At 49.9% G+C, this 13,847-nt stretch overlaps 4 protein-coding genes across 4 annotated transcripts; 3 read left to right on the top strand and 1 right to left on the bottom strand.

Annotated features, from left to right (window-relative positions):
* Positions 1–79: 79 nt before the first annotated feature.
* On the top strand, positions 80–5,747 carry EPUS_01978 (uncharacterized protein; the record flags this gene model as incomplete). The annotated part of the gene is made up of 7 exons (XM_007801810.1): positions 80–127; positions 193–207; positions 345–495; positions 1,206–1,753; positions 1,810–2,110; positions 2,156–2,329; positions 2,377–5,747. The coding sequence occupies 7 exons, from the start codon at positions 80–82 to the stop codon at positions 5,745–5,747; spliced, it is 4,608 nt and encodes a 1,535-aa protein (XP_007800001.1).
* Positions 5,748–7,117: 1,370 nt separating this feature from the next.
* Positions 7,118–8,133, bottom strand: EPUS_01977 (uncharacterized protein; the record flags this gene model as incomplete). Its single annotated transcript, XM_007801809.1, has 2 exons — positions 7,118–7,690; positions 7,900–8,133. 2 exons carry the CDS (start codon positions 8,131–8,133, stop codon positions 7,118–7,120), a joined length of 807 nt encoding a protein of 268 aa, XP_007800000.1.
* Positions 8,134–9,628: 1,495 nt separating this feature from the next.
* Positions 9,629–11,323, top strand: EPUS_01976 (uncharacterized protein; the record flags this gene model as incomplete). Its single annotated transcript, XM_007801808.1, has 3 exons — positions 9,629–9,857; positions 9,899–11,060; positions 11,164–11,323. The coding sequence occupies 3 exons, from the start codon at positions 9,629–9,631 to the stop codon at positions 11,321–11,323; spliced, it is 1,551 nt and encodes a 516-aa protein (XP_007799999.1).
* Positions 11,324–11,850: 527 nt separating this feature from the next.
* EPUS_01975 (uncharacterized protein) lies at positions 11,851–13,392 on the top strand (the record flags this gene model as incomplete). Its single annotated transcript, XM_007801807.1, has 4 exons — positions 11,851–12,045; positions 12,098–12,225; positions 12,279–12,466; positions 12,521–13,392. 4 exons carry the CDS (start codon positions 11,851–11,853, stop codon positions 13,390–13,392), a joined length of 1,383 nt encoding a protein of 460 aa, XP_007799998.1.
* Positions 13,393–13,847: the final 455 nt, after the last annotated feature.

Below are 13,847 nucleotides of genomic sequence, written 5' to 3'. Positions count from 1 at the left end.
CAAAATCGGGTGAGTTTTTAAGTCATGTTGCAACTTCTGTGTAATGACAACGCGGCTGACTCACAAAAGACTGCCCATCATGAGCTTCGTAATCCGGAGGAGTCTCACCACTCTTGTTCCACCAAAGGTGAGTGGTCTATCCCCGCTCTACCAGAGCATCGCCTTCGATCTCAAGCTAATCAAACATAACAGGTTGCAAACCCGGAGGTACGGCACACTGGAATCCTCCCCCCCTTGTACAGAGATCCCAACGCTGCTCTTGTCAATAATATCGCAGACTTCAAATGCCACTCCCTACCTTTGCTGTATACTTCGGGTCGATACCCATCTCTGATCTTGATTAGGGACTTGGAGCTGCCAAAGATGCTGTTCGCATGGCTAGAATTGCGAAATTCTACGAACGACTACCGAAAGGCCCCATGCCTGAGATCAAGCCTCGAGGTCTACTAGAAAGATACCAACACAGATACTTTGGAAAGAACCCATCAGCTGCCCGTTAGTTCTTCACTGAAGGATGCGCCGAATGTTGGTGTCTAACTGCTATTCTGACAGCTATCTGGCATGCCATTTTTTCAATCATGGTACTCGGCTATAGCATGGAGTATTATTTCCACCTGCGTATGTCGTCCACTGAGGCTGTCTATTCTTGGCAATATACTCACGTCTTCCAGGGCATCACAAGAACAATGCGCATTAGGCAATGGTCCCAGTGACAAATTTCAATACGGAGGGTTATCTGTACATAAGAGCTGATAGCAAAATCGATTCATCATCCTATGGAGCAGTCTCTGACACCATACAGCAAGATGCCTTATCACCAGATGTACTCGTTTCAGCATCCATGTAGGATAGAGTTGGCTGTCACAGTGCCACCATATATTGTGTAGCTTGTAGAACACACTGGGGGATGCAGCCACCACCTGAATTGTCTTGTGAACACGCAACTGTCACGCATTACATCCTCCACCCATGGACGATCCCATCAGCATTCTCAGCAGCAGAGTTCATGTGCCTCAATATCAAAGATACACTAGTACTGTTGTCGACTTGCATTTACCAAAGAGGAGTGCAGTGCTGCATTACCATCCCGAAACCCGCTAGCCAGATTAGGCGACTCAAATTCGTTCTGGACGGAGTCTTGGCCACGCCCAAACCCGCTTGTGAGCTCACTGGTCTCCTTTCACACGACACTCTAACTTATAAAGACGTTATTCGATTTCCATTTCAGTACATCTGGAGGATTGCGCCTTTTATTGTGATCCTCTCCCGTCCCTACCGTAAAGCGCTCGAAGAAGCGCCCATCCGCGACCTCCTACGTGGCCCGGAAGTTGTGCACAGAGCAGGATCCAGCCTAGTGACCGCAACAACTCAAGCTGGCAACCCGGGTCCCTTGATACAGGTACCCTCTCAGCCTTCTCATAATCCAGCTAGTCCTCTTCCTTCCAGATCTCCGCCTGCGCTGCAAGTTGTGGTACTGGCAAACGAGTCTGACTCCGCTTTTGTGCATTATCCAGATTCGAGTCTTGTTATGGCAGAGCAGAGTGTCCACGATGTGGTAAATCAAACAATGTCGGTCGGCGATCATTCGCCTGCCGACGCCTATGAAGACAAATCTACTCATCATTCCACTGGGGGAGATGTCGCGGCTCTAGAGGCGAGTACAGACAACTATGACGAAAAAAGGCCCAACCAAGATGGTCAAATATTCCAGACTGATTCAATACACTATCCCGTGGTTAATGGACAAGCCAATGTATGTCGTGCATGCTATCTCCAAGTCTTATTCTTACTAAATCACCGTGGAAGCAGAGTGAACCTTCGAGCATGGAACCAAGTCCTGCGGATACTTTCACACAGGCAGACAGCAATACCCAGGATTCTGACTTCGATGGCAACATATCCCGGAACCAAAGTGTGGGAGATTTGAGCACCACATCTGACGCCGATATTCGCAAAGCAGAGCCATCGTCAGTATTGGAGGATGCCAAAAATCAAGATGTTAATAATGCCGCTCGAAGACCCGCCTCGTTCAAACCTGTATCCTTTGCAAAGTATTCAGCAGCGAAGGTTGCTGGCGTCAATTCTGCAGCCAGATCTGCAGCCGACAAAGGTAAGTCATTTCTGCAACATTCAACACACCACTGAATCGTCGCAGTGCTGTCCTCTTCTGCCAACTCTTCTACCTCCTCACTACAGCTAGGATCTCGCCCTCGGCTTGTTGCTAAAACCACGAGTGGACTACGCGACAACGCAGCGAAGTCATTTAAGTCTGGGGGTAGGAATGGTGCAGGAGGTCCTGATCCTATGCAAGTATGGAATAAGAACCGGCGTAAGTTCTAAATACATGCCTTATGCTATGACCCTAACCAGTTACAGCCGCTCAACCTCCGTCGACCAAACACCTTACCGACGAGGAGCTCAAACAGCAGTATGGGATCCATATGACTTCGAGAATCGAAGCAGATGGAGAAAGTAAAGAGGCCAAATGGGCAGATATTGATGATGATGAAGACGATTGGGCGCCCGAGACGATCGAATGGGCTGATGGCACCAAGGTCACCCTAAATCATGGAAGCAACATCCCATTACCTCCTGGAGCGACGAACCTGGAAAAGCCTTCGGAAGAACAACCAAAAGAAACTCAGTCTGTAAGGCCCAAACCTCTACAAGCAAGCAGCTCTGTTGGCCCAAACGCTACCGTCCTAAAGCTAGGGGCAAGTGCTGAAAGGCAACAAGCTCAAAAAGCTACAATCCTGCAGAAAGGCCCATCAGAAAAGCCGGCGCCTTCGGCTGCGAAGAGTCCAGCACCTGTTCCTTCCAAGTCCCCATGGGCTCCGCTTCCCCCTGTCGAGAAGGTGTCACCTATTACCATAAATCCACAGCTACCAATCCCAGCTCCGATCCGATACAGTCATATACCTCCAGGAGATTCCTCCTCAGCTATGGCCACAGCGACTTCACCGGCAAAGGAAATCTCAGCGGACGACTTCAACAGGTCTTGGCGAGACTCTCAGTCCGGTCAGCCACGTGAGCTGTTCATGCCCAACTCTGGCAGGTATGAAGCTGTCAATGAGAATCGCAGAAGAGGCTCCAGGAACGACCAGAACTTCCGTGCCCCAGCGCTCCTGCAGAGACCTTCGCCAGGGGATCAGCATGCCCCTGCTGAGCCATCTCCAGCATTTCCAACTAGCCGAGTAAGCGCTGATCAGGAACGTGGTCCATGGAATCGGCGACGAGGATCGTCAATTCAATCTGCTGGAAGTGGTCCATTCGGCCGTCGGATGTCTGTAGGCAAAGGTGGCGATGTCGCGCCAGTACCTCACGACATATCTCAACAACTCAGGAGCTCTTCTCAAATGGGGCCAGTAGATGGTGCGGCACCTTCACGTGGTGTCCATGTTCAACAGAACATGAACGTTCCACTGACATCGTCAACAGCTGCACCATCTGTGCAGGTGCCTGACATGGCTATTATTGCAGAGCAGAAGCGCCTGATGCAGGAGAGCGCTCGGCTAGCAGTACAGCGAAGACGAGAGGAAGAGCAGAAGGAAGAAGCGGCGAGGAAAGAAAGGATACGTGTCAAGTTGGAGCAAATGGGACCTCCACCAGATCAAAAAGCCAAAGCTCAGGAGCAAAAGGCCGAAGTCCCACAGAAAACCGAAGAGCCAGTCATTCAAGTATCATCGCCACCCAAGCCGCCGATTCCAGAAGCCTCCGGCGAGCCCAAACAGTACGGTATGATGAAAGTCCATCATCCTGACAATGTGAAGAAGTTCAGTCCGCCAGTCGAGAAGGTTGAGGCTTCATTAGATGCAATGGTGCAAGCTGTGGAAACATCGCCGAAGCCGGAGCCAGTGAAGGGCCCAATTCCAGTCACAAACGGTGCCACTCCAGCTGGTGAAGCCTCCACCGAACGTCCTTCCAGCGAACCACCTCACAATGTTTTACCACCGGGCGAGGAGAATGTTCAGTCTTGGAAGAGCATTCACCCGGTAAATGAACGAATCCCTAGTTGGAACAGCAATCATCATCACTCAAGCCCAGCCACAAGCAGTCTCTGGGGCCCACCGAATCATGACAAAGCCTTGGGAAATGGTACATTCGATCAACGTCTGACAGGACTATCTGCTCGTGATCTCCCAATGCGTAGCAGTCCGCAACAACAGAGCTGGCTGCATGGTAGACCACCATCTCAAGATAAATCTCCACAAATACCATCCGTGCCACTTATGCCGCAAGAGACTGTGCATTCTGTCGTTCCGTTTCCATCGCATGAGCAGCGACCACTTGCTGCTAATAGTGAGACTGAGTCTATACCACCAATCGGGAAGCCAGTGTCAAGGGCGCCACCGCCAGCGCAAGCTTTCAATCAAAGATGGCACCAGTCTTCAAACATTGGGCCCACAGATGACGGGGTTGTGGCGTGGAAGAATTTTCATGCGGTAGCGACTCGGGAAGAACGAGCAGAGAACGAGAGATTTCAGCGCGACCTTGCAGCGGGCTTGGAGGAAGAAGCAAGGACTGGCATCCGCAAAGCTCCTCAGTACACATTCAATGAAACATGGAAGAAGGTTGAGCTTGGTGATCAGGCAGGAGATCGCCAAGTCACATCTGTTGCCAAAAGCAACATCAATCCTTCTTTCTCCACCGGAAATTCTTATGGCGGCCCTGGTTCCAATCTCAGCGTAGACCGAGCCACCAATGGACTCCCGATTCGTGGGTCCAGATTCTTTCCAGCGGAGGCACGACGAGCTGTCACATATAGCCACCCCGGATTTCCTCGATCACCATCTCCGCCTCCAGCCGAGGAGATCGGAGGCGATCACCCTGCCTATGCTGGAGATCAGAGAAGACCAGTCATCAATTTCCCCGTCCCGAAGGCTGTTGTCAAGCTCCCTAAACCACAACAAAAACCGACCCCTGCGCCCGCTGCACCTGCTCCACCACGCACATTTGCTGCTGCCGCTGCAGCTCAGCCACCGCCTGCACCGCCTAATCTGCGTGCCGTGTCGCAGCCTCTGGCCAGCACTCCCGATTGGCAACATCGGTTCAACGATCTGTTTGGCAGGAAATCATCACCCAAGAAGCCGGTGCTCGCCGTAGCCTCATCAACGAAAGAGCCGCTAGATGTTGTACCGCTGAGGGTCTCGGCCGCGGTATCCCTGCCCCCAAAAGAAGCCGACCCTCTCAAAGATGCCGGAAAGGCCACTTCTAAAGACGTTGAGGACGAGGAAGATCTCTTCGAGGATCGAGAAGCTGCGTCAACACCCCTGGTACTGATACCCAGGGACGTGCCTGAAAGTTTATCACATCCGGTGACTGCACCACAATATCGGCCAAAGGGCAGATACTTCAAGACAGAGATAGACCCTATTAGTATCACATCACTCGATGGAACAGAAGACTATGGTCGTGGGGCCAAAGGTAGAGAGATCATCTTCTTCGTAAATCTCCCAGGAACAGCCAAATCAATCAAGAAGACCATGCCGAGGAAGGGAGGGAGTGGGTCTGTATCGAAAGGACTCAAACCCCACAGTTACAACAAGCATAACAAGAAGCCTCCGCCCAAGTCGCGGGAGTCTTCGGGGTCCTTCCAGAACAGCCAGCAGAACAACCGGGGCAGTAATTCGAGAACGCCTCCGATAGCGAATGGTTCAGTACCAACGCCCCGCTCTGGATTCTCCCATCACAGTAGCAATCACGGCTGGAGGGGCAGCCCCTTTGCTTCTGCTGGCGTTGCTCATTGAGTACCTTGAATACTGCGATCTGGAGGAGCCCTTGGCATCATTCGTTTCGACATCTCTTCGGCATGGAGCAGGAAGAGGCTTTGTGACTGCGTGACTGCGTGACTGCCTGACAGGATCTGTTGTATTGCCTCCATCAATCTGTGGCTGCTTTGCTGGGTCTGGGTAGTCCTTGGGGCCAACGGCTCGATCGAGCATTTATGGCATCATGGGTTACAAACAGCATTCAGGCCATACCCATGGAGGGGGGGGGCGCGGAGTCAGGAAACTCGCTTCATCATCTATCATTGTACTCACATACTCCAGAGAAACAAACACACATTCATACACGCCACTCTCGCCAGCACCAAACAGTAGTGCACTTTGTGCTGGCACGAATGTCGGATTTGCCCAACTAAACCCAATTCATAGTCTAATCAGGATTCCATGCATATCATTCTATTATTTTCTTCCCTCTGTGAATTGGTGTCTCATGTAAGTTCAAACGCATAGCCAATGCCTTTAGCACGGATGTCTCTACTAACGGGGTACGAGCTGCACCGCTGAACTGGCTCGGAAGACTCGCGTCGTCGAGTCGCCCCAGGCAGGACTCGCCCACTCGACCTCAACCACTCTCGTGTTCGTTTAGCCCGCATGCGAGTGTGTGAACGGTATACAAAAATTGGAAATGAGAACTTTTGTGAAAGACGAGCAACTTTAGTTCCGAATCCCCGGCCCCGGTTTCATGCTCATGCTCATGCTCATGCTCATGCTCAGTCCCCATCGCAAACCCCATGTGTTCATGCTGCAACGCCCAGCTATGCCTTCCTCCACCACGGGGGCCTCCACTCGCCACGGCTGCTGGCTGCCGTGCTGTGAAATTACAATTCAAGCGAAGCAATTATTATGTCAGACTCATTGCCAGCCAAAGATCATGAAGGACAGATCAGGTAGCACTTGCTGCGTCGATGAGAAGCTTTGTATTGTTGGTGCCCTGCGGTGGAGGGATGGCATTGTGACCGTCTGATTGATATCCATGCACTCTGTCCAGAGTACGTAGCAACTGGTATTGATGGATGTTCAACTCGGCAGGGTGTTGGCGGGCTGGTCGTGGTAAGAAGGAAGTTAGGTAATGTATGCCGCATCATGTATTTTGGGCCGTCCTTGTTCTCAGAAAATTCCCTCTGTCAAGAGTCTTTGGTTCCTCGCCGCCTGTCTTGCGTGCTTAAGTTTGGTAGGCCCACCTTCCCTCTTGAGAATCTCAACGTGAAACTTATAAGGCGTATGCGAGCATAGATATATATTCTTGGCGAGGTTGGCAGATGGCATCCATCATCCGATCAGACGTTGCCCAAGTGTCATGGCCTGTGCGCTGCAGCCAAGCTCGAGCCACTTCATGAGACCATCATCTCACCCTCTCCATTTCCCTCTCTCATGGCCGTGTCTCCATCACCTTCTGCTGGAGCTTGAGAACCCATAACGCCATTTCCATTCTGCTCCGTCCGACCCCTCCCAGCAGCAGCCGGTCGCTCGTCCAGGCCGAAACCCAGTCCGGCGTCAGGGATATCAATCTTCTTTGATTCTATTGCGGCTTTTTCTCCCCACACTCTCATGTGTAATAGCTTGTTGATCTGTGCTTCCCTCCTTGATCCTTGGCTACCGAGTATGGCTTCATTCACTCTATTTGCGACCGATTTTCGTAATCGAGGGTCAATGAGCTCCGCAAGTTGAGGCGCGAGGTTATCTGTAGGGAATATAAGAAGGGCCATTGTGCGCTCGAGATCGGCGAGGAAGTTTGGGTTGGTTGGTGCTAGAGGGGCTAGGTGGGTGGTAGCAAATTGGAGGGCAGTCGAGATATCGGGCGAGTTCGTTACGTTTCCGCTTGTTTTCGACGTGCAGGCTCGGATAAGTTCGATGAGCTGCAGACGCAGCAGGGAGAAATGGAGGGAGTCGTCTGTATCAAGCAGCTGTGGATGGGACGAAAGGTCAGTTAAACCATGAACATCTCTCGGCTGGAAAAGGAAGAATGTCCATGAATGTTGCAATCATACTGAGGACTGAAGGTGTTGTGTATCATCAATGTCCTGGAGGACATATGAGTGGTGCATGAAAACCAATTTAATCATAGCAAAAGGGCTCTGTTGGTAGCAAGTTTCCGCGGTGCTGATTGTCTTACCTGAGGATTGAGCTCATTGATCTTCTCGATAGCCGTCTGTAGATCTCCTCTGTGAATGCATTCTCGTATCTCCACCCTCGCCTTTATAGCTTCAAAATCAGCCTCCGGCTGTGTGTTCGACTCTGCAGCAAAGATCCGAGCTGTTGAAGGGTAACCCTCCGTGATGAAGTAGTCCATCATGAGGTTGTTGATTTCTCTATCGAGAGCGGCATCAGCATTCTCTTCGTGGTGCATGTCTCAAGACAGAACTGAAATGTGGAATGGTGATCAGAGAGCAAGTTAACATATTTTCATCGATGAATTTCAGAGAGATTCCCAACTTGGCATCAACACATCATATAAAGACAATCGAGAGCATGAACAGGCTTAGACCAGAACGTACATCTTAGAAGGTTTGTCGGCTTTTCGCTCGAAAGGATGCATTGTGGGCGTTGTCGTTGACGGGGTGGAGGGTGTCTGCAGGCTTTAGCACTTCTCAATGCTACAAAGGCCGAGTGAACAAACCATTGTGGCAGTATATGCAGTGACCAGGTATTAAAGATGTCAAGCTATGATTATGAGAACATGGGTGGGCAATATCATCGTCTTGTGGTAGTCGGCAGATCTAAATCGTTGTAAGGTACAAAGAATTAAGGTCCAGTTTTAAAATTTACTAACCGACGGGTGTCTACGCACCCCTAAAGCTCTAGCTACGGGCTTACTACCTGCTACCTACTACCTAGAATACGTAATAAGATATTAGCAAGGATGCACAAATAGGGTGGATGGCATCACATTTGATCACTTCATATTCCCGATCAAATATAGATTTACAAATCACCTGGGAATGAGACTTTGCGGAAGGCATACTACAGTAGGAGGCATAATAAATGTAAGCGCGCCCCGAGTAATATTGTTATTAACGACCCTTATACAGACACCCCTGTCGCCCCGTACGAATGACGTATCCTCTTGGAGGGGTTATTCAACGCGTTCAACGCGCTCAGTGAGCTGCGAGAGGCTATAACAGCTGACTAGAACGCTGTACCTGCGACCTATATCTTAGAGCTGCTGACTCAATGCCAGCAAGGTGTCAGGCAGTGGTTGATGCCAGTGGAATGCACACTCGCTACTGAGGAATAGGTTAGTCCCAATCGAGCGATTTTGTGGCGTTCTATCTTGGCGTTACAAGCTGTTACTAGAACACAATTACAGTTATTATGCCTCCTGCCGCAGACCAACGTTTCTTACGATATAAAGAATTGGGAAGATGACTCCAAAAGATGGGATGAGGTACAGGCTATTTCCTAGTAAGTGACAAGAACATCTTACTTCTGCTCTATGAGTAAGCAATACATAAGTAAGTTACGATGTCAGCGCTCTTTAACAATACAGGTCAATTGCTCCGGGTGGTATGGAGTTGGTGGCGCCAGTAGAGTAACCAATCAGCTTGCACGACATGCTGAGCCACCCAACTGCTATCCTTTCCCCACCCTAACGTTATATCAAATGAAAGCTCTTGGAAGACTAGCAATGTGGGATGAGCTGTTCGAGCGCCGCCGGCAGATATTGTAAGTAACAGCGGGAACTGCAAGGATCAAAGTATGCATCCGACAACCCCTCTCCGTACATATCGCATTTGGCATGAAGGAGAGTCTTCTTTCTTATCAGAACTGACCGTGTGGTTCCATTCCCATTACAAAGACTCATTTGCAGCGATAGTTTCAACCAACTGCACTGAAAAGCTGCAATGTTCGAAATTATCCTTGACCAGCGCAAAGCTGTCCTCGCGATTGTTGTTATCGTTGTTTTTACTCTCTACCTTGTCGGTCTCGTTATTTATAGGCTCTATCTAAGCCCGATAGCGAAGTTTCCTGGGCCGAAACTGGCCGCAGCGACATATCTGTATGAGGGGTACTACGACGTTGTGAAGAGGGGCAAATACACCTTCAAGATCAGAGACTTGCACTCGGAGTATGGTGGGTCAGACAGAACTCTCTAACCGGTTGCAGAGACAAAGTACGAGGGCTAAATGTCAATTTTCAAGGACCAATCATTCGAATCAACCCTTCTGAGCTACATATCAATGATGCCGACTATTATGACAGCCTCTACAACAGAGAAGGTAAGTGGGATAAGAACCCGTTCTACGTAAATAGTTTCGGCAACACCACGTCTGGGTTCGGCACGATTGATCATGATCTTCATCGCTTGCGACGAGCGGCCATCAATCCTTTCTTCTCCAAGCAAAAAGTCACAGCACTACAGCCAGTCATACAACGGCTGGTCGACAAACTCTGCAGGAGATTTGAAAATGTTAGAGGTACCGACGAGATAGTCTCGCTAGAGTGCGCTTTCGACGCGTTTACCATGGATGTCATCACGGAATACTCTCTCGACACGAGCTTCGGATATCTTGACAAACCCGGATGGAGTAGCGACTTCCGTGAGTTGGAGCGAGCATACGGCGAGGCAGCTTACGTGCAAAAAATGTTCCCCCCATATATTGCTATTATGGATTCGCTGCCTAATTGGGTAACTCTTTGGATGGAACCAAGAATGACGCTGTTGATGGAATTTTTCAGGCACTGCCACACGATTGCCGAAAGGATGGTGAAGGAGACCGACGGTGAAAAATACCAGGAAAAACCGCATCCAACCATCTTCTATGAGATCATTCACTCTGACCTGCCGCCGTCGGAAAAGACACCGAAACGATTGCAAGGGGAGGCAGCGGCCATTCTCGGTGCTGGAGCACTCACCGTTGCGTGGACGCTCGCTGTGGCTATGTATCACCTTACTGTGCAGCCGCAGAAGCTGGAAAGGCTCCGCGCCGAGATCACCTCGATCATGCCAGACCCCAAACAGCCAGCCAAGCTACAGCAGCTCGAACAGCTCCCATATCTGACGTCCGTAATCATGGAGAGTCTGCGGCTTAGCAACGGTATCGCTACCCGTCTGGCTCGTGTTGCCCCAGATCGCAGCATCTATTATCACGACTGGGAGATCCCGCAGGGAACTCCTGTGGGCATGACTTCAACATTAATTCACCTGAATGGCGATATCTTTCCAAACCCACTAGAATTTGCTCCTGAGCGTTGGATTGATCCGAAGGAACGACAGCGTTTGGAACGATACTTTGTACCTTTTTCAAAAGGCTCGAGGAACTGTGCTGGCATGAAGTAAGTCCGTTCCGCATTCATTTCTTGCGGCAATGAGTCACGACCAACTCGCCTCATTCTCGGCACAGCTGCTTGCCAATATCGAATACTAACTGAGCTGCAGTCTGGCGTGGGCAGAGTTGTACATGATGCTCGCTTCGGTGTGTACAAGATTTAAGCTGGAGTTGTACGAGACAACGAGGGAAGACGTGGACATATACAGTGACATGCTTATCGCTGAACCAAAGAGATACGCCAATGGGGTCAGGTTTCGGATCAAGTGACACTGAAGTATGTTGCAAATTTGGCAAGGGGACGCGAAGCTTGGGAAAGGAGAACAGCCTCGGGGGACAAGTCAAAGGCTGGCGACCACCAGTCCTTGTAAAACGTATGATAGCCGACAACAGGCACCCGCACATAACGAGTTACGCTTCACGTATCACTCTATTGATGATCTTCTTCTATGATGGCCTAGTTGATGCATTTTCTGCCTGGACATACTGATGTAGACGGTATGTGAGAAATCGGGATACGATCTTAAAGATGGGGAAGATGGGGATATTTTACTCCTAACTAGTACGAATGGCCGAGGACCTTAGTCTTCTTGGCATATCAAGTTGTTGACTTGCAGTGTGAAGGTACTATGACCTTGAATTCTGACCAAGATCTGGTGCTGTACGGGCCAGTTCGTTATTTTCATGAACAGGTTACCTTGGTTCATTTCACAAACCTCTTATTCATACAGTCTTCCTACAGTCTTCCTACTCATGTCTTAAGCCCCTAAGTTAGCTGGTACGCAAAATAGTTCAGGATGCTAGAAGGTCCCCTAATGGACCTGGTCTCACCTGTGATCTCTACCGAGACTACTCAAAAGGCCCACTATGCACCGCCATGGCAAGACATGAGTATCATCGGCGTCGCTGGCAGCAGCGGCTCTGGCAAAACTTCATTAGCTGTCGAAATCGTCAAATCATTGAGTCTGCCATGGGTCATCATCATCTCTATGGTCCGTCAATCGATATCATTACGACGAGGCACGTCAAATAACTGCCTTATAGGACTCGTTCTACAAATCACTGACACCGGAGCAAAACGCTCTTGCACATGCCAACGAGTACGATCTAGACTCACCATCTTCTCTCGATTTCGATCTTTTAGTGGAGAGATTGCAAGAATTGAAACAGGGGTATATGAACCAACCCCCAATTCAGGCCTCGAGCACGTACTGATGTGTTGAAGCAAGCGGGCAAATATTCCCACATATTCCTTTGAGCAACATCAGAGGCAAAAGGAGACTGTATCCATCTACTCACCACACGTCGTGATCCTGGAAGGCATTTTGGCATTGCAGGATCCGCGTGTGCTGGATATGCTAGATCTCAAGATCTTTGTCGAGGCAGACGCGGATGTTTGCCTTTCCAGAAGAAGTATGTCTCTCTGGCCTCTGACCCAATACCGCCTCTAACGGAGTAACAAGCAAGTTGTTCGTGATGTGCGCGATCGAGGTCGAACGATTGAGGGAACTATCAAACAATGGTTCTCATATGTCAAGCCAGTATTTCAGCAATATGTCGAGCCGCAGCGCATCATCGCCGATGTCATCATCCCCCGAGGCATGAAGAACAAGATGGCAATAACAATGGTCGTCAATCAGATCCGTCAGCTGCTGGAAGAGAAATCAGCACGCCACAATGCAGAACTGATGAGACTTGGCCGGCAGGTCGAAGACGAGCCTTTCTCTGCTCGAATCGAGTTGATGGAGCAAAAACCACAAGTCAGAGCGATGAGTACTATCCTGCGGAGTCCGACAACAGAGCAGGTGGATTTCGCCTTCTATCTGGATCGCCTCGCAGCTCTGCTGGTGGAAAGGGCGCTCGACAGCCATCACTTCTTACCTGTGCATGTGACAACACCTCAGGAGCTGCAATACAATGGCTTACGATCCTCCGGAAAGGTCTCTGCTGTCGCCATCCTTCGTGGTGGGAGTTGTCTGGAGACGGGGCTCAAACGGACACTACCAGATTGTCTCACGGGTAGGCTATTGATCCAGTCAAACTATCGCACAGGCGAGCCAGAGCTGCACTTCCTCAAGCTATTCCCGGACATCGCCTCGCATGAGACGGTACTTCTCCTCGACTCTCAGATGTCGAGTGGAGGTGCTGCTTTGATGGCTGTCAGAATACTAGTGGATCACGGGGTGGAAGAGAGGAAGATTGTCTTCGTAACATGTCTGGCAGGACGTATCGGGGTCAAACGATTGACGAGCGTCTTCCCGGAGATTAGTGTTGTTGCGGGAAACGTAGCAGATGATCACGAGGAGAGATGGATCGAGAAGAGGTATTTTGGATGTTGACTGAAAAGTCGGACTGTGTATATGAAAGTCGCTGCAAAAGGCAGGCAATACTCCTTTGCATTCCGAGACACGTTGGCATGATTTGAGAGAGCATGACTGGCAACGATACCCTTAAAGCAAGAGCTGTGCCTGGCCAGCCAGTGGACATATTGTGAGGTAGAATCCAAATCAAGCGGCCATAACAGACTTTTAGTCAGGTATTCCATTTCTGATATGCAGATTTAGGTGATGATACTCTGGATTTCTCGAATAGACTCGCGTTTCAGCAGAAATGAGAAGTGGGAATTGAGAGATGAGAGATGAGAGATGAGAGATGAGAGATGAGAGATGAGAGATGAGAGATGAGAGATGAGAGATGAGAGATGAGAGATGAGAGATGAGAGATGAGAGATGAGAGATGAGAGATGAGAGATGAGAGATGAGAGATGAGAGATGAGAGATGAGAGATGAGAGAT

Source organism: Endocarpon pusillum, assembly GCF_000464535.1.
Source record: "Endocarpon pusillum Z07020 unplaced genomic scaffold scaffold1372, whole genome shotgun sequence".
In the NCBI taxonomy this organism is placed as follows: Eukaryota; Fungi; Ascomycota; class Eurotiomycetes; order Verrucariales; family Verrucariaceae; genus Endocarpon; species Endocarpon pusillum.
Note: the sequence above shows the minus strand (reverse complement) of the source record. Positions and strands in the feature narration are given on the sequence as shown.